Raw genomic sequence first — 22358 nt, 5'->3', positions numbered from 1 at the left:
TTAAAATGGAAATCAATGACTTGTGTATAATGATAACTTACCAAGTAGATTATCTTGTTGAAAAACTCTTGGAATCTCACCTAAGATCTCGAAAGTGGTAAAGGAAATGAGAGAGTTTCTCCTTGAAATTAAGAGGATTTGAGAGGGAGTTTGAATAATTTTGAAGTGAGATGTGGAGAGAGGTGGGGTGTCTCGGTTGTTAATAAGAGAAGAGAGAAAGATGTTTGAAGTGATGTTTGCATGGAAGACCACCATGTAAAAATGATGTGTCATATGCTTGATAATTCCCATTTTCTCTTTTTTTTTGTTAATTGATTGGGCCGAGAATTAGGCTAAGAAAATAAATGAGAGAGTTTGGGCCCTATCTTGACTTGGTTCGAAATTATGAGGCCCAAATGGATGGTTCTCGGCCCATCGGGCCCTTATGAGGGTTCACGACCCAATAGGATAAAAGGAATGGAGTTTATGGCCCATTAGGGCTAATGAAATTATTTATGGCCCAACAAGGCCCATTAGAGATAAGATGTATTATTATAGGTTCACATGGTCCAAAATGCTATAGTTTCATGAATGTGGGTCCAATTAGAGCCCAATTAAGGTTCCTAGGCCCAAGATAGTCAAGTTGAAGGTTTATTGGTCCATTAGGCCCAATAAGAGAATATTGGTTCATATTAAACTTGAACCGATTTTTTATGGTTTTTAACACTTAATTGACTATAAGAGATGTATTGTATAAGATTTTGAGCTTTACTGAAGATTGTTGATTAAGTTTGTTGTCATTGAATGAGTATAGGTTACACTATCAATTTTGGGTTACAAGTACCACAGTAGATATTGTTTACATGAGACTAGAATTTCCTAGCTAAAATGCTAGTTGTGACATCTTAGGGCTAGAAAACATAATTTGACTTAGGGTTCTTACCTGGTACTACCGGGCAGGGGTATATTGTCGTTGGTTCAACCAACATCACCTACAAAATATTCTACAAACCAAATAATCAAAGGAATAAGGTACCAAAGGAGAGAGAGAGAGAGAGAGAGAGAGAGAGAGCGAGAGAAAGAAAGAGAAAGAGAGAGAGAGAGAGAGAGAGGGGGGGGGATAGAGAAAGGGGAGGGTGGTTAATGGAAACCAAGTCTCGGGTCGAAGAGAAAGAAAGAAGAAGGAGAGTGGTAGTGGTAGTGGTTTCCTTAACTGATGATGAAAATGGTTTCGATCGTTTGAACGATGGCTGATAAAGGTGATGAAGTTTATGTTAGCAGTGTTCGATTTAGGGTTTCAAGAGAGAAAATGAGAGAAATATGTTAAGAGATATTGAGTGAGGCTGAAGAGATATGGTAAAAAGAATGAGTGTTGCAGTTCTTGAAATCAGCAAAAGAGAGATATAGGGGAAGTCGGGCCTAACTTGAGAGATCTTTGCCGAGATTTGATGATTCAACATGGACTTCAGATTAATAGGCTGAAAGTGAGGAATACTAATTCAAAGGCCCGACTTGACTTTTGTTGACAAATATGATTTCAATGCACAAAACATTTGTATTTTTTCCTTTAAAATTTGTACCTCTTAAAATTCAACATTTGAGGCTAAATGTTTATTAAGGGGTGTGTGTGTGTGTGTTCCATATTTCTGATTAATCACTTCTGTTAACTATTTTTTTCATAGTTGTTGGAACGAACAATTATCACCATTAAATTATGCGGTTTTATGTTGAAGAGCTTACAACCATTGGAGTGTCACAAATACCTTTGAGGATATGAATTACATTTGTACCGTCATCTCCGATCAAAAAGTCGACATTATCAAGTTGATTTTACATTTTTTGTTTTGTCTTTTAAATTCGTCCAATAATCGGACATTCTCCTCTCTACCTTTCTTATAACCAATTTGATCACTTAGGATCAAACCGGTTCTCAAGGAAACTCGGTGATAATAATAATAATTGCGTTTAATGTTTATTATTCATAACAAACTGATGATCCTCAATATTAATTATTATTCTTTTCTATGTCCTATTTGCAATAGTACGATATTTAATACTCAATATTAATATGTCGGTTAGTTCATGTTAATGGTAACAACTAATAATTAATTCATAACATGAGTTATATGCTCGTTTGTTTCATACTTTTAACGTTTTGGTAATTAATTCACAATATTTATTATCAGATCGTTTATTGTTGTATCTGGAAATTCAACGCTTTATATACATAAATATTTTGTATAAAGCATTTGACTTATAAACACTCAAGTTTACAAATATGTTTAATCCTATTCATTTTGGCATAAAGTTGTATTCTTTACTATTGGTTTACGTCCTTAGAGGCAAATATTTCAGTCTTGACATCTTGTGATGATAACTATGGTGTCTTTTCATTATTCAAGTCATTTTGCGTCATTGCCATTTGTCTTTTCTTCTTTCTTTTAAATAGGATGATGCCAATAGTATTTGACAAAAGGCACAAATACATAAAGACGAAAATGATGATTATGTACCAATTTCAACTCGTATAGATTTTCATGCATAAATATTTGTATACAATCCTCTTCATATAAATATGTAACTTCATAATCCATATCCATGTAAAAAAGGTAATTACCCAAATTAACATCACTCAAACACACACAAACACTCAAACACACACACTGAAGTACTCAAACGTAAAGATTCTGTAGCATCTAGACGTTCAATGGGCCTAGTCTCCTTATCGAACTATTGATGCTATTACTTCTTATAGGTGGCTGAGGGACATAAAAATCGGAGTACATATCTGTGAAAAATTTATCCACAAGATCTTGATAAATCGGGCTAGTAAGAAGAGAATAATAATGAAGAACCTCTTCAATATCCAACACCTGTTCTTCATCTTTCATATCCATCATCTCCAATTCTTTCATTTTTTGCTCCAAAACATGGATGTGACTTCCTTCGTTTGAGCATCCACCATCTTTCTTATCTTCAAGACTACTGCTAATTACTACTGATTTCTGATCTTGCGTCATGTTTGTTCCTTTGTTCTTGTTGCTGTTTGAAACCTCGATTACACTTCCATTTGATTCGATGTCTCCTTTGAGATTTGGGTTTGCATTATTGGCATCAGAATCCCACTTCTCACAGAATTCTTTGTAGAAATTGTCGAGGTGTTGCATTTTTGGGTTGTTGAAAAGCTTCAAAGATGGGGCTTTGGATAACTTTTTATACCCTCCAAAGATGAAGGATTTGAAGTTTTGAAGGGTTTTGTTGAGAAAGTTTTTTGTTTTGCGTATGGTTTTTCTGAGCAGCATTTGTACCTCTCTTGCTCTTCTCTCAAGATTTTGTTTTCTTCTCAAGGGCCTTGTTTACAACTCCTCAAACATGAGAGAGAGAGAGAGAGAGAGAGAGAGAGAGAGAGAGAATGATATTTAAAGTGATAACCTACTCTATGGGTACCCAAAATGTGTTAAGATATAAAGTACTTATCCATAAAGATAGTAATACATTACTATTATGGGTAAAAGAATATAAATGTGTTGCTATTAAGGATAAAAAAAATATCAGTATATTACTCTTGGTAAAAAAAAAAAATACAAATATGTTGTTATTATGGGTAATAACATATAGTAGATTGCTATTATCTGTAAATAAATATAAATACGTTGCAATTAAAGGTAAAAACGACAGAGTAAGTTATATATATTAGTAACAAAAGTAAATAAAGTACATTGCTTTTTATAAAGTAGGATGGTTTATGCTAAAAAACTAAACCATCAATGTCGAATCTAGTTTCAAATATGTGTCCGGCTTGAAATTTCAAATGAGAATTAAAAAATCTTTATTGGGGCAGGAGAAATTTTTTAATTTCTTTTTGTTTGCACACTAATAAAAAGTAGTGTGTAATGGAATATGTTTTCAAGTAGAAAAAAAAAAGGTGTAATGATAATGAATGAATAAATAAATAAATTTGAACGTATGTTGTCAAAAGCGCATTGCCACTAATTAAGGAGCAAAAGTAAAGGTGATTGGTGGATGAAAGGTCACTAAGACATTCCAAAATTTATATCTAATATGTGGCATAAACTCTATGTATTTTTTTATACTTTTAACCTTTTTTACTGAATATTTTATTTTTGGTTAAAATAAAAGACATAATCTTTGATATAAAGAAAGAAAGTGACTTTCTTTTTTCACTGATTGCATTTATTTGGCGCTTAGCTGTATACACACCTTAATCAATCTTGAAAAAAAAGTGGTACCACAGTGTTGGTGAAAAGGAGGATATTTTAACAAATTGCATTAAAATCAAGACATATGGCATATGGGGCTCTGAATTATGAAATAATATAAAAAACAGTCCAGTCATTTTCTAATGACTAATTTGAGTCAGAAACATGCAAACCAGCCTTCATAAAAGGGAACACACTTTAAATAGACCAAAAATCACACATGCCACCAAAATTGAAACCCACCCAATCAGGAACCAACACCTGTCATAAATCATATTTTTTTGTGAAATTTGAAGAATTGATGAAGCAATCTGTGTACTTCCCCATAATTCTTTCTGTTGCAATTGAGACGATCTTTAATCCAATTTGGAAGCTTGTTTGTTGGATGTGACAAATTCTTTTTCGTAGAATCCGTTGTATATCGCGTGTCCACTAATAAAATCGCTGCGTAATCATTAATATGCCTAATTGCTCTTCCTGTAAACAAGAATTCAAAAAAAAGTTTTTATTTGTTTAATATTTATAAAAAAAAGTTTTAAATAACATTACCTATGGATTGATTTACAGCTTTCATGCAAAGATTTTCATAATACTCCCTTCCTCTATTCTTACAACTTCTCAAAATCTCGAATCCGGCTTGAGCATCACCATTAAAGCGCGTAAAATTATAATCTTTTTTTGTCACGTCTTCAAGAGAATCGATATATTTTACTCTTTCCATTAATTCGATATCAGAAGGACTAGGGTAAGGCAACCCCACCATAACTATGCAACGACCCATTCCATCACTAAAATTAATCCCTTCTGATATCTTCCCTCCAACAACCGCAAAAAACACAGCACCATTTTCAACGGATTCCTTGTATTCTTTCAACACATTTTCAACCTCCATGCTTTTTCTTGGCTCTCTAAACACACGTTTCTTTTTCATTATTCTTCCTAGGATTCCGGAAGCTTCCCATGAAGTGTGCACACATTCTTCATAGTCAAACGATGAAAAGAAGACCACAATACCTTGTGGAATCACACTCACCAGATTACATATTAGAAGCCCTAGCTCCCCAACCTATGAAAAAAAAAAAAAAGTCAACAAGTCAATAAGTGTATGTTGTCTGAAAGAAAAAGACAGTTTGTTTTTTTTCTGTATAAATGATACCAAACTAACCATGGTTGATGTACTTCTAGAATTATAGCTGAAGTCCATGGGTTGACCCGTGGGCCCGTGTGAAACGGATATGGGTAAAATATTCTCGGGTGGGATTATATGACCACAAGAGAAAAAATGAAGCTGATGTGGCGGTAGCCATGGAAAGAGTCTTGCGCGTGTTTCTTCTATAGGTTGTAGGGTCCCGCCAGCTAATACACACGCGTGTGCTTCATCAACAATCTACAAAGAATAACAATGTACTTTACTTATATGTATTTTTAAAGAATTTTATAAAGGTTTAAGCAAACCTCATGAAAGATCTTCTCCCCAGTGAGCATAACGTATTTTAAATATCCTCCTTGTTGTTTAGAGTCTTTTGGTTTTTTTCTTGAGAGTATTATCCTCCCATCACTATCATGATTTGTCAATGAGAGTAATAATCCAGCTAATGCGCGAAAGCTTGATAAGATGCTACTCTCGTGGAGGGCAAAATTGTCATTTTGTAAGCTAATTATCCTATCTCCATACCCACTGACCTGAGAGACAAACAAAAAAGAGACATTAGCAGCTTTGCAAACATGGACATGTAAATATGTGATCACGAGAAAACAAGAAACTCACCTTGTGAATCATGTTGCTGTCTTTGATATATTGAAGAAGTTTAACTAAGTTTATGTTGTCAATGTTGAGAGAAAACACAAATTCGTTAATGCGCAAAGAGCATTCAGATCCATTAGGGACTTCTTGAAGAATGGAAGAATCAATGAAATTGGTGTCATCTTTGTTGCATAAAGTTTGGATAAAAGCACGAGTGAGAATCATTAATGTTTGAATGTGTCTTCGATTCCCTGGTCCTAAAAGATTGCGGAATCGTTCAAAATAGCCCTCTAAACTTGAATTAACACGTTCCAACTGTAGTGATTTGGAAAGATTCAGTTCCATGAAGAAAGAAAAATCCAAGAATGATTTTTAGAGGGAGATAAGATAAGAATAACAAGGATGAAGTAATTACCTGGGACAAAGTGATTTTGGAGTCATACATGCTGATGAGAGAGTCAGCAAGATTGTGAGCTTCATCTATAATAACGACACTGTTCTTCAAGCTTAATCCAAGTGATTCACGTGAAGATTTAGAGAGAAGAGATTGATAAGGAAGAACAACAAGATCTGCTGAAGGAACCATGCTTCTGGAACCATAATAAGGACAAGTTCCTAAATTGCCCCCAAGGCGAACAAGATCTTCAATGTCTAAGGGTCCTTGATCATTCATCTTGTTTTTGAACTGCTTTTGTAGCTTATGTTTGCTAAGCATTGGGCATCCACTTGAGGCCTTTGTCTTGCGTACTTTTCCCCCAACTTCCTTCTTTCTCGACACTAGGGTTTTCTTATTCTTCTGAAGATCCAAACATCGTTCGTTAATCAAGGTGGAATTCCCAAGCTTCAACACTTCTGCAAACAGGTTTCGTTTCAGAATTCAGATAGATTGATCATGTCGTCATTGAAGATGTACAGATGAAAAACAATGATTTACCTTCATTTATGCAGAAGTTCTTCCTGGAGCCCAAACATGCAACCTTTAGGTCGCTAGCAAAAGCGGTTTTCCTCAATTCTTTTACAAATTGCGAGAGCTGTGAATGAGTTCTGCTACAGAAATAGATCTTAAAATCAGCTTCTTCCTCTTCGTCGCTTGATTCATTGCCTTCTTTTTCACTGTCACTCGAAGATGAGCCACAACAAGCTCCGTTTTTTCTCTTTGATAGCGCACTCTTCTCATCTTCACTTTCGTATTCTTCTACCAAAAACTCTTTATCATCTAGCTTCTCTCCGTCACTTTTCACTGTCGAATTATTGTGTTCCCTACCATATACATTGTAATCAGCTTCAATCTCTCTAAAATGATTAAATAAATCGTTGAAAGTCTCCTCAAGTCCAGTTTTATCGCTTTTTTTACTTCTAAATCCGTGTCTTTTCTTTAGCTTAACCTTCTTCTTGGGGCTTTCCGCCTCTATATTCTTTATCCAGTCAGGTTCATCATCTGGCCCAGAATGATCTCCAGTTGTTCCATTAAGATGCGTATCGACTGAACTCTCATTATTTTTGCGTTGCTTTCGATCGACAAGCCATTGCAGAGCGCTACATATTATACTTAGGGTTTTTCCTGTCCCTGTTTAGCAACAATAGCCAATAGGTGTTCATCTTTCATTTCATTAACATTCTTTTACTCCCATAATTCGACACACACACACACAGAACGAGCGGTAGTAAAAGCAAGATTACCAGTAGGGCTTTCGAGCATTGCGATTCCTCCTTTGTCAAGAGAATCATAGAGAGCATTCATAAAATCAATCTGAATGGAGTAGGGTTTGAACGGAAAAGCCCCAAATTTCTGTACTGTTTCTTCCATTTCACCGTTTGCTTCCACTGGAGATGCTACCAACATTTTCCCGCGCGATTTGCCGGTGACAATATATGGTTGACCACTTGACCTCGGGTCGGGTCTTCATACGATTAATGAACTTGGGCTTACCAAAAAAAAAAAAAAAAACTTGGGAGATTAAGTAATCTAAGAACAATTTTATGTATACGAATAAAATAACGCAAAAATTTTGGTTTAGCAAAAATAGCAATTCGGAATGAATATTCTTAAAAAAAAAAAAATCCGAAATTCAATTAACAATTTTAGAATTTCCATTTTTTTTAATATTCCTAAAAAAAAAATCCACAATTCAATTAACAATTTCAATTTCGATTTCTATTAAGTCTAACAAAAAGTTAAACATAATAACGTCAATTATATACAATATTAACTACAACATTTTTAAAAATCAAATCCGAAATGAAACATTCTTCGAAAAACAAAAAGAACTATTGGTTGTTTAGTAACATCCTCAAATATGAGACCTCCCCCAAACTTTGGGTTATTGGAAAAACCGCAGTGGACATAGGAGAACATTTTTTTTAGTTTCAATTTTGGAATAATGATTGTATTCAAAATCGGGTTTTTGGTACTGAAGCACAACGGAGTTTGGCCAATTTACCCATTTAGTCATTCAATTTTTTTTATGCACATTTAGTCACTAAAGTTACAATTTATGTGCCAGTTATATCATTGTGTTCCCTGATACCACAATAACCATTAAGTTTACTGATGAGGCATTTTAATTTTAAGACACATTAAAAATTATGAAGGGCACGTACACTTCCTTCTCCTTCTAGTTGGCACTGTACTCCCTTCTCTACCATTCGATAAATGTTAGTTTACTGTTTGTAAGGCTAATTCATAGCAACATGCCTTATACTTATAGTGGGGGATTGAACATAGATTAAAAGGTACACCAATTTCCTCCGGGACTCAAAAGAGACACCATATCACCTTCAACAACTCCCGCTTTCTCTTTCTTTTGCAATTTATGTCCACTTACAACCCATATTTTAAGGTTTTGTGTTACCTCTGCCATTGCTCGATCTACGAAGCAATACAAACACCACTAACTCGAACACCTCCACCACCTCAACCTAGTGTTTTCAACACCATCGTGGCTCTCTCTTTCTCTCTCTCTCTCTCTCTCTCTCTCTATATATATATATATATATATATATATATATATATATATATATATATATATATATATATATATATATATATATATTTCTCTATCTTCTCTGACCTTCTATGTATATATCTCTCTATCTATTGTATAAGTATGACATCCCCAAATTCACAACCATAAAATACCGATTTAATTTATGTTTTTAAAATAATTTCAGAGTAATCATTTGATTAAAAGAGTTGCGGAATTTGTTCCCAAAACATAATATGATAAAATAAAGTTTATCAAAGCATTTCTTAAGGAAATGTATTTTCATATATAACAAAACTCGGGATGTCATGTTCCGATACAGACCAAAAGCATAAATGGCACATTATAAGCCTTACAACGGTTATTTACAACTACAAACCTATAAACAAATAACTTGATGATTCATCCAACTTATGCTCTCGCATCACTACCTGTAATACAAATAAAACTGAGTGGGTTAGGTTTGGGAGCCTGGTGAGCATATAGGGTTTTCAACCCACAATAAATAATTATATTTGATTTCACCAACCAACAATAACCCGATTACCTATTCCTGTTATCCTCACTTTACATCCCTAAAACAACAACCATCACAAGGGACCTAGTCTAAGGATTTTCATCAGGATGGACATTACTACAAAAGGGTATCCTCAACAATAGATGTCCTAAAGGCAACCATGATGGGGATAAAGTACACCAGTGAACACATCGTTCACAACACCTACATGTTATGAACCTACCAATGTTCCATTGGACAGTCTAGAAAGAGTTTATAGTCGTCATCCATACTCCGCTAGATGACTAGATCAACAACAACATCGAGACCTCTCATCATTTTATTTAATCACACATCAACTATCTACCCATGTTATACCCAACAGTTTTGTAGATAATATATATATATATATATATATATATATATATATATATATATATATATATATATATACTTATACAACTTTAAAACCTGTATAATATATCCATTCAAACCTCATTCCAAATAACAACTAATATATATATATATATATATATATATATATATATATATATATATATATATATATATAAACACATATTTTATAGAGAATAATTCATATCTATGTGTTAGAAGAAATTAACTACACACTCACTTGATAAGACGATGCTCGCACAACACTACGACTCTTAAAGTAGTATTCTTAGGTAAAACTAGGATTTCTTCACACACCGGGTTTCTCGCGGGCAGAGCTTCAGCTTGAAAACTCTTTTCTTCTCGGGATCTTCGGTGCTTCAGGACTTGCTTCGGGTGTCGGGATGATATTGGGGCTTCGGGGGTGCTTCAAGACGACTATAGAGGGTATAGAGAGTAAGAGAATGAAGAAATTAGCAACCATGGCCAGCTGCCATTCAGTTTCTATTTATAGGGCCGATTTTCTGGATTCACGTCTTGAACCTCAAATGTTCACGTCGTGAACTCGATCCTGCATAGGTCATTGTTGTAACATCCCGAAATATCAAGAGTGAATTTTGAAGGGCAACTCGGCGAGTCCATGGATGGACTCGACGAGTAGGGTCGCGACTTTGGTCGCGTGTCAAGTGGCCTACTCGGCGAGTCCAAAGATGGACTCGGCGAGTAGGTGCTGAGTGGAGAAAACCCTAAATCCGGGGAATGAGCCCTATTTAAAGAACATTATACCCTCTCCCCAACCTCTTTGATCTGCCTTGAAGTCCATAAACCCTAGAAAGCGTGATTGTGGAAGATTGGAGTGCATTTAGAGCTTGGGGAGGTGTTTGTTGAAGAAATCTTGAAGGAGAAGAGGCTTGGATCAATGGGATTTGTTTAGATTCGGATCTTTTGCTGTTGGAGGCTTCATTTTGAGGTAATCTCTCGTTCTTGGGTTGTGTTCTTCTAGATTCTTCATTTTGGGGTTGTGTGGGAAGCTTAGATTTGTGGCATCTTGAGTTTGAAGGATAGATCTAAGGTTGCTACCTCAGATTTGTAGTGGAGAAGGTCTTAAGAGCATTAAAGTCCATGTTCTTGTGTTGTTGATGGAGCTATCTTGTCCCAAACCCCAAGCCCTAGAGTAAAAATGCCTAGATCTTCTTGGATTCACGTAAAGATTGCCACTTTACGTGATGGATGGCCTTAGGAGAAGTAGATCTATGGTTTGGATCATCTGCATGGCTTGGAAAGCTTCTGTATGGATTCAGACCCGATGGTACTCGGCGAGTCACATGGGTGGACTCGACGAGTTGCTTGAAGATGAGTTGGAACTCGACGAGTTGGATGAACAACTCGGCGAGTAAGGTTGAAGATAGCCTTAGACTCGGCGAGTCTTGTCGAAGAGTCCCAATATTTTCTGGTTGAGTCGAGAATCGGTGAGTCAAGGGATGACTCGGTGAGTGGGGTGCGAGTGGACTCAGAGTTGTTGGACTCGGCGAGTCTCGGGGTGACTTGGCGAGTTAGGTCGCGGATTGAGGGAAGGTCTGAGCTTGGGGACTCGGCGAGTCATCGGGTTGACTCGGCGAGTAGAGTCAGTCATGGGTTGACTTTGACCTTGTCCAAGGGTTGACCAGTTGTCTTCCAGGGGTATTTTGGTAATTAAGGGTATTTATTGAGTTGAGTGTTTTGGTGTTCAGTGGAGGAGTTCATGTCGGAGTTTGGAGCAGCGGGATCTTATCCTTTTAGCCGGCAGTTTCAAGGTGAGTTATCCTCACTATATCAACAGGGTCTAAGGCACCAAGGCCGACCCTTTTATCGGATTGAGATCCGGGTATCTGTTGTTATGTTATTACTTGATATGTTTGCATCCTGGTAGTTAGGATGGTATTCGATAGAGACCTGGTTAAGGTCGGTATCTTGGTATGTAGGGTGAGGCTATGCTAGTGACCGGTTAGGCCAGTATCCTGTTAGAGTATGTTGTGTTATGTGATCTGCTAGATCGGTTTGCCTGAATATGAATTGTTATGTAATTGTATGTTTATGTGCACATGGTTGTTGGACTGGAGTTAGGTTGAGGTGGGTCGTGCTTCGTGCTGTAAGCCAAGATACCCAGGGTGGACCGGTTATTCCGAAGGCCCAGCGAGCGGTCCGGATAGGCTGTAGGCCCCACGAGGGCAGACCAGACGTGCCGAGGCTCGGAGAGTGGACCAGGCCGACTGAAGGCCCGGGCGCGGGCGGACCAGCATACTGTAGACTCAGAGAGTGGACCAGGTGGGTTGAAGGCCCAGTGCGGGCGGACCAACCACACTGCATACTCGAAGGACATGATTGGACTCAAAGAGTGGACCAGGTAAGTTGAAGGCCCAGTGCGGGCGGACCAACCACACTGCAGACTCGAAGGACACGATTGGACTCGGAGGGTGGACCAGGTGGACTGAAGGCCCGACAAGGCGGACCAGTCCCACAGTTGTGGTTTAATGTTTTTCAGGTTCTTCAGGAGACCGTGGCAAGGCAAAGGCGTGATCGTACCGCTCCTCATGATTTTGTAGTAATGTGATTCTGGGAATACTCTAAATGATTTGTATTGAAAACCTTTTTGTAATAATTTAATGGAATCGGGTTGTTTTTGAAAAATTTAAATTGGTTGGATTTTTCGGTCGTTACAATTGCGCTAGTCATCAGGCCACTTGCTCTGAAGGCGTCCATCACATGTTCACATCGTGAACTCTCTGTTCACGTCGTGAGCTCTGACACAGGGGTTGAAGTTCGTGCCCCAAACTTCAGAAATTCATATCTTTTGCATATGAGCTTCGTTTTCGACGTTCTTTATATGCACGCATAGGTGAGATTATGTTCTACAAGTTTCATTAAGACTCCATTGGAAAATTTTGAATTTATTTTTATTATATTATTTTTAGTAGGCCGGGACAGGAAAACTTTCTTATAAATTCATAACTTCTCCATCTAACGTCCGTTTTCGTCTGTCTTTTTACCGTTGCACTACTATTGACGAGATATTCGATTCTCGTTTAGATTTTCTCGGCTAGAAATCACTTGATCTCATATTCGAACTTTGGGTTGTATATTGCTAAGTCGAAACTTTGAAAAATCATAAGTTCCTCATACGAAGTCAGATTTAGACGTTCTTTTCATGAATGCTCTCGGTTTAACGTATTTTACGACTTTCGTTTAGATCGCTAAGGCTAAAAACCGCTCTATCGTAAATTCACTATTTACGTCATGCAGTGTTGTACCGGTTTTGTTGCGAAACTTCGACAAGTCATAACTTCTTCGTTATAACTCGGATTTCGGCATTCTTTATATACATGAAATCCTTGTCATGACCACTACAACTTCCTTCATGGATATTAGGTTTATCTAATATTTTATTTTAACGCTTATTTTTATCCTGAATTCATTTAAATCACACAATTAAGCATAAAACACATAATACTCAAATAATACAATATTATTATTTCAAAATGAGTTACAAAGCTTAACCTAGACTATTACACCATCATTAATGTCTAGCTTAGAAACACGAACATAACAATAAGAGGAATGCCTACATACTCATAGTTACAAATTCTTTCCTCTTAAATTGTTTGTGAGAGACTCATTTTTGTACACACATAATAAAAACTCCAGCCATGAACATCTTTCTACGCACATAATTCTAGCACTACTAACGAAAACCTAAGAGTGGGAGAGGTTTAATGGTGGGAAATGATTGGATAAAAGTTATCTTTCGATGAGTCTGATCTACATTGTTCTTGGGTTAAAGTAAGTCTGATTCATTGATTCTTGATTAACCGGTACGTGTGTAAGTCTAGGATTTTCTATTGTCTTGTACTCATGTTTTTTTTTTTTTGTTTAACTTTGTGTGGAAGAATCGAATCAAATAGAGTTGAATTGAATTGAATCGACGAATCGTCGTAGGGATTCCAATCATCGACGAAATTTAATGACCAAAGTAGAAGCACTGATCGATGCCGAGAGAGTCAAGGATTTGGAGAAGTTCGTCGACTCAACACAAACTTATTGGTGTTGGAGATAGTGAAGGGGGAGGATGAGAAGTATGTATCACCGTTTTGTTTGTCCTGTGGAAAAGAAAAAAGTTATTTAGGGTTGGTGACTTGGTGGGGGAATTGGGATGAGCCTTTTTATTTACCTATTATTGGAGGTGAACTTTTGGAGGTCAAACTCCTATTTAACAGGTAAAATTCAATTTTATGGATAGGTTTTTTAATAAAAACTTAAATGACTAAATTTGTAAATTATCCAAACTTTGTTGTTCTGTAATACCAAAAACCCTTCAAAATTAACCATCTTAATAATGTTTTATTCATTTTGTCCTTATTAACATAGTAATATAGTGTGTTTTAATTGAGCATTGTATTTCCTTTATTATGATAACTTTGTATATTTTCATTATGACATAATGGATGAAGTAAATAACGGGATCAAAAATTCAAAATGCATACTTCTTCTTATTTTGGTTAGATTAAATGGTCTGTTTAAATTTATGTGAATATATTATTATATAATTATATAATGTTATTATATAATCTTTTAATAAAAAATGATCCACCTAGCCCATTCAAATATACAAAGCCCAGTTTATCGAGAGGCTAAAAAAACCCTAGTTTGGACGATCAATCATCAGAGTATACAATTACAGCCGCCTCCCCATTCAACGTGGTAGAAGGATCAGCGTATCTAGCACCTTGTAACAATGGTAATCTCTTTCTTTCTTCACAATATCTACTCTATTTCCAAATTCCGCATATATGTGTATGTAATATGTATGCGATTGGTTAACCGGAACAACAGGGAAAAGGAACAGGTAGTTTTGGTAAAAGAAGGAACAAAACACACACTCTATGTGTACGCTGTGGTCGTCGCAGCTTCCATCTCCAAAAGAGCCGATGCTCTGCTTGTGCTTACCCTGCTGCTCGCGTCAGGAAATGTTAGTCAACAATAAGTTTATCTTTATACTTGTTTTGATCAATTGTAGTTGGAATATATGAAGGAACTTGATTATATGATAAATTCAGATAACTGGAGCGTGAAAGCGATTCGTAGAAAGACAACCGGAACTGGACGTATGAGGTATCTCCGTAATGTGCCTCGCCGATTCAAGAGCAACTTCAGAGAAGGTGATTTGATCTTTTTGTGTATTGGTCGTTTGATCTTGTGGATTGTGTTTTTGAGTATACAATCTTGTTGATTTTGTTCATTCAGGTACTCAAGCTGCTCCGAGGAAGATTGGTGCTGCATCCTCAGCTTAAATTTCAAATTTAGTTCGTGATCAAGTTTTGTGGAACATCATTAGATGCGCTTAATATAATTGACTTTCAGTTGTAATTTTTCAAGTCTGTTTAGAAATTTGTGTTTTTTAATCAATGATTAAATGATACATACACTCGGATTGTTTTTAATCTTAAAGTTTTAGTTTCAAATTAGTCCATATTAGAACTTCCATGAAAACACACCAAAAATATATTCTGTTTTTGTAACAAGATCATACTCTAAAAACGAAACAATGTCTGATATAGTGATATGTATTAAATCATATATATGTAAATTTGTAACAAGATCATACTTTAAATCTTCCAAAAATCCCAACCCAAAACATATTTACAATTGTAATCTATATTGCAAACCCTAACCACCTTTTCACAATTTCTCGAGAAGAAAAAAAAATGGGCACTTTCGTGGGCAATAGAAGAAGCAAAAATGCATCGCCCTTAGAACATCTTTGGAACACAGAATAAAATTAAAGGGAAACACCATCACATGAATAAAATAAGAAAAAAAAAGGGGGGGGATAATGATGATGATATTTGCTAGTGTTCAAGAGCTCCAAACTTTTGCTTTTCTTCATGCAATTGTTGGAACACAGAATCCAGTTCTGGAAATGCTGACATCAGCAGCAGCTCAATAAGGTCATACGCTAATAGCTTTAAGCAAACGGATGACTGAAAAAAAAAAACATTAGAAACTTAAGTTTAGCAACAATGGCTACAAATATTAAATTTACAGAAAGAAAACAGTTGACCTGAATAAAGTAATAGACATCTTTTGCACACTGCTCATACTCCTTTCTCCCAAAAACACTTACAACAGCTGCTGGCGCCTTATCTATTTACAAATTTTCAATCATAAAATTATAAATTATAAACTAAATTCATGAAAAAAAAATTAAAAAATAAATAATTACCAATCATTAGCTCATAAACTAGTTTAGAACGTCTCTGAGCTTCCTGTTCTTGAACCTCTTCATGTGTCAGTGTTTGTTCATTGTTGGGTGGTGGTGGTTGGCGGTCAGGTGAGTCCTGGGGTGGCTTTACGGTGGCGGGTGGTGGCTGCTGCCGCCTGGGATGCTTTGTTAAAAATATCCCATCCGGCCAAAGTATCTACACACCCCACATAAAATACATTATATAAATAAAAACCTATGAACATTTAATTTCTTGATTCAAGAATTCATCATAATAAAAAATATAAAAAAAAAAAAAAAAAAAAAACCTGTTCAAGCTTCTTGATTCCTGAAGCAACAATGGAGCCCTTACGTAGGAGTTGAACTTTAGCAATTAGCCAATCATCAAAAGCATCTGACATGCCTAGCTGTAGGACCTGTTTTGCCACCCAAAAAGCCTTCCTCCTACCAAATATTTACATTTTTTTTTTTTTTTAATAACAACTTCTATAATATATAAAAATGATGCAGATTTGTAATACCTGATCCAACCACCATCTTGAAGCTGGAACACAACATCAACAAGATCTAATATAGGGACACTTAAATTTGGTGGGACCCACTACAAACAAACAAAACAAGATAAACAAGTTTTATCAAAATGGAAAATCATAAACAATAAGAATCTGAATTGATAATTAATTAATTACCTCACTAGGGAATTCTGAAACACCATCATCTGTAAGAATCCCAATCCCAGATGCTGGATTTACAATATTGTCCTCCAATCCCTTTAAAGACTCTTCTTCTGACTTCTTTATCATATGACTTGAAACAACAGTTTCATGATCACTATCAGAATCCTCTAATGCTTTTCCAATTACCTTTACTACTTCAGGCTTTGCAACCGAAAAACCTGCATTCTTTTTATATATTTTTGACCCATCATTATTTTTAATTTCTGATGATGAAGAATTCTTCATTACAGTTACAGCATCTGAAACCAAAACTTCTCTCCTTGAAGGGTCCCCTACAAACCTAACATCTCTACTCTTTTCACCTGATAGGGTTTGAATGATGGATATAGAATTTGAGAAACTATATGTCTGCACATTTATAAAAAAAAAATACTCTTTAATTACAACAACATAAACAAGTAAAATAAACTATAAAAATGAAACCTGGGAATCAACACTAAGAAAGTCCCAAACTTCAATAGATCCAGATATAGTTGGAAGCTGCATAAGTCTCTGAGAAAAATAGCAACACATGAGTTAAACTTAAGTGGTTAATAACTTAATTAGAGTAAATCTTTCAAGAAAAATTTCACCTTTAAATAAATGTCAAGAAGTTTACAGCGTTCTTGAATAACAGGAACATCAAGTCCTGTTGATAGAAAGTGTTTTGGTGGGAGATGAAGGTTATACTCTGGATACTCTTTCAGACGTCTGTGTAACTCCTCAAAGTGTCGAAATCTGTATATAATTTATAATTTTTAGGGTTAAATATGTCACAAACTATCTTTACTTTTTCTCATTAATGTTCTTGCAGCAGATTTTTTAAGAGGTTTTATGCCAACAATTACATGGCATTTGGCATTTTTATGTTTGGTGTTCTACTGAAAACAATTAGAACTTCAGACTCATGAATTTATATAACAAAGAAAAAGCACCTTCTTTTAATAGACCAACTAACATTGTTCACATCTGTAACTGATATGGGATACACAGCAAATGTTTTAGATCCACTCTTGACAATGTTTGCACCCAAAACCTGTAACAATAGCAAATGATCTAATTAAAGTCTATCAAATCTTCCATTTTCTGTCTTAGAAAGAAGAAAAAGAATTAAGAATCATGTTACATTGTTACCTCACATCTTAGTCTGAAAAACGAATCATCCAATTGTGAATGTTTTTGGGCATTAGTGGATGATGACATGTTACTTTCAGGAATCGAAGGGAATAAAGATGAAACACTTGTGCCACTATTGGTTCTTGCTAATGACTCTTTATCAGATTCATCACTAGATTCAACCGATTTAGAATACCCTTTTGAGGAACTCAAAACATCCTGCATGTCTCCCAATAAGAAGCTTTTTCTTTCCACTTCATGCCAAATTTCCTCTTTCTGATTATTACTATTACTCACTCTTGACCTTTTTCTCCCTGGATTTCCTTTTGGTGAAGAACCTTTTCCTGTTTTTTTCACCTTTTGCCCTTGAAAACTTTCAAGTGGATGATGAATGTGAGTTACAGTTTGCTTCCTGTTACTTTTTCCATCCCATACTTTAGTCCCTGGTGAATTTAATCCTGTTATATCACCACTTTCTTCATCTTCACTAGAATAAACACTACTATTACTCCTTGTTTCATCTTCATCTTCTTCATAAAGGAATGATTTATTATCACCTTTGGTGGACCCATGTTTGACTTCTTGTGAAGTCAATGTCTTTGACTGGTTGACCACATTCGCTGACGTGGCTGAAGAACTTTGTTGGATGATCATACCATCTTTTGTTTTGTAGTTTCTACCTTTCGCCCACATGTTTTCAAAATTTTCAGGAGCTAATGCTTCGGTTTTTTTACGTGTAACAATGTCTAATTTGTCCCCCCATTCCCCACTAACATGTTGTTTTCGGGTGTCTACTTTGGTATCGATTGAAAGCAAAGGGTCTTTTATGGTGGGATTGTTAGTGGCAGAATCGTAATTATCTTTCTTTAACAATGTGAGTTCAACACCCTTTGCAGAAGGATCTAATGAAACGGATTGAGTGTACACTTTAACAGATCCATTTGGCTTTGACTGTGAGTTGACTTGTTCTGTGTTATTAGATACTTTTTCAGGCTTTCTTGATGAATTTTGAACCACGTTTTCAATCCTTTCATTAATAAACCTAAATCCAATAAAAAGAAAGAAATAAAGAACACTACAAGAAACAAGATTAATAAAAAAAAAAGTAAAAAATTAACTGAATTTATAAAAACCTGGGATTTGCTAAATTTATAACGGGTCGTATTACTGCACAAGCAAGCATTTCCCTCACTATGTAACGAAATAAAGAGCAATTCAGATCCTCAGGTCTGAATGTTAAAGATATGAATCCATCCATTAGATGCTGAAGAACCTACAAGAAGTAAAATAAACCTAAAATTATTTTCATAAACATAAATAATACAAAACTAAAATCAAAAGATGGAAGAGGAAGAAAACCTTGTGCTCAGCTACAGAAGAAAATAAAGCAGGATGCAGCTTATTTTCAGCATAAAGCACAGTTTTTAGTTCTATGTCTCTTTGTGCAATTGTGAGAGGTTCTTGCTTCATAATCTTGATTTGACATGCACGAAAAAGCTCCAAATGGGTGCATAAAAGTTTGATAATGTCCCTATAATGTTTCAAAGTGTATAAGTCAATAAATTATGATCATTTAATTGAAGAAAAGGTGGAATTTTTAGCACTGAAACCTCGTGAGAAGGTCAATGAGGTTGATATTTCTCATTCGGCTAGAGAATTCCCCAAAAACACCATTGATAATGAGCACTAGTTCATCTGGACCTTGTTTGTCAGGGGTAATACGGGAATACCAAAGATCAGTGACCCATTCTGAAACTATGTGTTTTGTGAATTGATCTATTGCATCTTCAACAACTGGAGAGTTGACTTTTTTTCTCCAGTCTGACTTTCCTGAGATGGATTTAGGGTCTAGGGGTGGTTTTTTGACAGAAAAAACATGGGTTGTTGATGGGTTTTTGTTATATGATGCAGCTTTTCTCTTCATGTCATAATCCAATGTGAAGTAGCGAAGAACAATAAGTAAGGATAATGCAGCTGGCAAGTTTATTAACACTGAAGCGCTTGTCACTGAAATAAATTTAAAATCAATGATCATGTCATTAATCAGAAAGATACAAAAATTATCTAAGAGCTTTCAATTAAAAGTTTGATCGTGCTTAACAGTTAGCTATCCTTCATTAGGAAAAATTCAACCACGCTGACACCAGGTTTCAATTGAATTAACGAAAGACAAACAAGAAGGGGATAATGATCTCAATTCGCATTCAAACAACTAATAGCCCTAAATGTATCAATCAACAAGTGAAGAATTGTCAATTTTGTAAAAAACTGGGTAAAGAGAAAAGGCACGATTCTGAGAAGAATTCTAAAAGAGGGAACTTACGAGACATGAGATACGAGAGTCCAATAACGCACATGGACAGGAAAACAATCCGTTTCTTGGCCTCATCGATAAGGTCTCGAGCAGTCACCATTTGCCTGCCAGTGCTCATTTTTTGAGACTCTGATCAGATCAATCTTCAACGCTATAAATTCATAACATAAATTCAACAAAATCGCGACCCAATCTTGCAATCTGATAACTTTCTCGAAGCAATTGAACAGTAGATACGATCGTCTAACCAGATGAAGATGATCATAAAAGAGACCAAGAACAGTGATTGAATTATAAATCGGAAAAAGGGGAAATAAAAATAAAAAACCCACTTGAAAAATCGAGGTTTTATGCAATCTGATTGACTGAAGAATTGAAAAAGGCAGTGTTTAGGTTTTGGGAGTGTGCCGTTATTCTCCTTTTTCAACTGCGCTTCGACATTAACTCCGGTGTTGCGTTTTAACGAGGGTTTGAAAAGTCCATTTTCAAGAAACAAGGGGGTATGGATTGTGTTGTCATATCATATGAAGTTCTAATAAGTAGGGTTTTGATCTTTTGATGTTTATATAAATTTCATAAACACTTTCATTAAAAAAAATTGTTTATTGTTTATTAAATTTAAATTGTTAGAGCATCTTCAATACAAGTTTAATAAGAGTTAAATAGATGATGACTAGGATTGAATAGAAATTTAACGGAGTGTGAGTGATAATATGTATGAGATCGGAGGGTGTGGGAGGGACTTTTCCCTCATTTTTGGTGGGTTTTACTTTCCTTTCCCTCACCTAAAAGTTAAGGAATGGGTAGGAAGCCCTTCCCTCACTTTTTTTTTAATATATTTCATGCATATATTATATTCATTCTATAGAGAATTAAAAACCATAAATTTTGATATATTTTTTATATTTTTATAGTAGGTATATAATTTTATAAATATTAAAAAAAGATAAAAACAAAAAACAAAAAAAAACTAGCCAATAGCGTGAGGAGAGAGAGTGCGGCACCCCCCTCCCTCCATCTCTTTTCCAGCGGTTCTTTCCCTCACCCATGGAGTGGTGTGCAGGAGTGAGAGAAACTTCCCTCACGCATCCGCTTCGTCAAGCCTGAGAGTTGAATGAGAAAATTGATGGGTTTTAGGTAAAACAAATAAACTAGAAATACAATTCCTAAGTTCACATGCAACCTACTTTGGATCTATGTTTTATCTATTGAACATACAACTTTGAATTGCAAAACAAGAACCCTAGAGGAGAGAGGCTATAATCGAATTCTACAAACTAGGGTTTAGTAATTACATACCTTTCAATTGTTATAGTAAACAATTGATGATTCCTTTGATCTTGATCTTGATCTTCTTGGAAGCTTAGCACCACAAGTGTAATGCCTCTAATGGAATCACACCCAAACTAGCAAGAAGGAAATTAGAGGAGAGAGGGAAGAGGGAGTATGCAAAATTTCGGCCCTTAGGGTTTCTTCCAAAGAAAAGAGTGACCAAAACATGAACCAGGAGGCTCCTTATATAGCTGAGGGATCTAGGGTTTAGGGGAAACCCTAGTTATCCTTTGCTTAGGGCCTAAGCAAACCCAAGGGCCTTATCCAAGCCCCTATGGACGAAATTATTAGGGTTTCCCCTAAAGATTTCGTCCACCCTTATCCAAGGGGGTTCTAGAGCCTTCCACTCAACTATTAGATAATTGCAAACTAATCCCTGCACCTTATAATTAATTCTTTTAACCCCAAAATTAATTCTAATTAATTTCTGGCTAACAACTAATTAAACCAAATGATTTCTTATTAATATATTAATCTTTTAACATATTAATAAAATCATTTATATTAATTTATTAATCTTATAATAAATTAATATCTCTCCTTTCATAATTTCCTTGTCCGGTTGCTAGGTTTGAGGGCAACCCAAAAGGACTGTGCCGCTATCAATTCAAGTACATACCAATTATAGTTATGGGCTTAGACACCTAATCCAACAGTCTCCCACTTGGATAAGTCTATAACTATAATTGCTAGTATGCCTTCTAAATTTGACCAGCAAATTGTAGCTTCCAAAAACTGCTGCCGAACTCTGACCTAGTCAGTTACGTGTCCTAAGATAAGTGATCATATAATCCTCCGTTCTGCTAGA

The 22358-nt window shown here is 35.6% G+C and overlaps 4 protein-coding genes across 4 annotated transcripts; 1 reads left to right on the top strand and 3 right to left on the bottom strand.

Annotated features, from left to right (window-relative positions):
- Nucleotides 1-2578: 2578 nt before the first annotated feature.
- On the bottom strand, nt 2579-3428 carry LOC145042950 (uncharacterized). Its single transcript, XM_078991476.1, has one exon. The coding sequence runs from the start codon at nt 3279-3281 to the stop codon at nt 2676-2678; it is 606 nt and encodes a 201-aa protein (XP_078847602.1). The 5' UTR covers nt 3282-3428; the 3' UTR covers nt 2579-2675.
- An 855-nt stretch (nt 3429-4283) lies between these two features.
- LOC145042949 (RAD3-like DNA-binding helicase protein) lies at nt 4284-7770 on the bottom strand. The gene is made up of 8 exons (XM_078991475.1): nt 7624-7770; nt 6878-7510; nt 6359-6795; nt 5968-6258; nt 5655-5882; nt 5365-5586; nt 4749-5265; nt 4284-4676 (listed from the first exon to the last, which is right to left on the bottom strand). Exons 1-8 carry the CDS (start codon nt 7748-7750, stop codon nt 4471-4473), a joined length of 2661 nt encoding a protein of 886 aa, XP_078847601.1. The 5' UTR covers nt 7751-7770; the 3' UTR covers nt 4284-4470.
- A 6678-nt stretch (nt 7771-14448) lies between these two features.
- Nucleotides 14449-15290, top strand: LOC145042948 (large ribosomal subunit protein eL37x-like). The gene is made up of 4 exons (XM_078991474.1): nt 14449-14587; nt 14683-14818; nt 14907-15008; nt 15094-15290. Exons 1-4 carry the CDS (start codon nt 14585-14587, stop codon nt 15138-15140), a joined length of 288 nt encoding a protein of 95 aa, XP_078847600.1. The 5' UTR covers nt 14449-14584; the 3' UTR covers nt 15141-15290.
- Nucleotides 15291-15404: 114 nt separating this feature from the next.
- Nucleotides 15405-20734, bottom strand: LOC145042947 (phox (PX) domain-containing protein). The gene is made up of 14 exons (XM_078991473.1): nt 20228-20734; nt 19515-19911; nt 19264-19435; nt 19038-19177; nt 17923-18946; nt 17724-17824; nt 17382-17526; nt 17233-17301; nt 16762-17157; nt 16594-16673; nt 16381-16516; nt 16073-16268; nt 15911-15993; nt 15405-15830 (listed from the first exon to the last, which is right to left on the bottom strand). Exons 1-14 carry the CDS (start codon nt 20334-20336, stop codon nt 15699-15701), a joined length of 3180 nt encoding a protein of 1059 aa, XP_078847599.1. The 5' UTR covers nt 20337-20734; the 3' UTR covers nt 15405-15698.
- Nucleotides 20735-22358: the final 1624 nt, after the last annotated feature.

The sequence above is a fragment of the Lactuca saligna genome, chromosome 4, assembly GCF_052625555.1.
Source record: "Lactuca saligna cultivar CGN05327 chromosome 4, ASM5262555v1, whole genome shotgun sequence".
Taxonomy (NCBI): Eukaryota; Viridiplantae; Streptophyta; class Magnoliopsida; order Asterales; family Asteraceae; genus Lactuca; species Lactuca saligna.
The sequence above is the reverse complement of the archived record's forward strand: the minus strand, read 5'-3'. Positions and strand labels throughout refer to the sequence as shown.

Excerpts from the sequence above, each read along its gene's own strand:
- LOC145042950 (XM_078991476.1), bottom strand. The coding sequence starts at position 3,281 with ATGCTGCTCAGAAAAACCATACGCAAAACAAAAAACTTTCTCAACAAA.
- LOC145042949 (XM_078991475.1), bottom strand. The coding sequence starts at position 7,750 with ATGGAAGAAACAGTACAGAAATTTGGGGCTTTTCCGTTCAAACCCTAC. Across the intron at positions 5,587-5,654 it reads GGGAGAAGATCTTTCATGAG|ATTGTTGATGAAGCACACGC; the intron begins GTTTGCTTAAAC and ends TATTCTTTGTAG. Across the intron at positions 5,266-5,364 it reads CTAGAAGTACATCAACCATG|GTTGGGGAGCTAGGGCTTCT; the intron begins GTTAGTTTGGTA and ends TTTTTTTCATAG.
- LOC145042948 (XM_078991474.1), top strand. Across the intron at positions 14,819-14,906 it reads TGCTGCTCGCGTCAGGAAAT|ATAACTGGAGCGTGAAAGCG; the intron begins GTTAGTCAACAA and ends TGATAAATTCAG. Across the intron at positions 15,009-15,093 it reads CAAGAGCAACTTCAGAGAAG|GTACTCAAGCTGCTCCGAGG; the intron begins GTGATTTGATCT and ends TTGTTCATTCAG.
- LOC145042947 (XM_078991473.1), bottom strand. The coding sequence starts at position 20,336 with ATGAGCACTGGCAGGCAAATGGTGACTGCTCGAGACCTTATCGATGAG. Across the intron at positions 17,302-17,381 it reads TTCTTGACATTTATTTAAAG|AGACTTATGCAGCTTCCAAC; the intron begins GTGAAATTTTTC and ends TATTTTTCTCAG. Across the intron at positions 16,517-16,593 it reads CAAGATGGTGGTTGGATCAG|GAGGAAGGCTTTTTGGGTGG; the intron begins GTATTACAAATC and ends AATATTTGGTAG.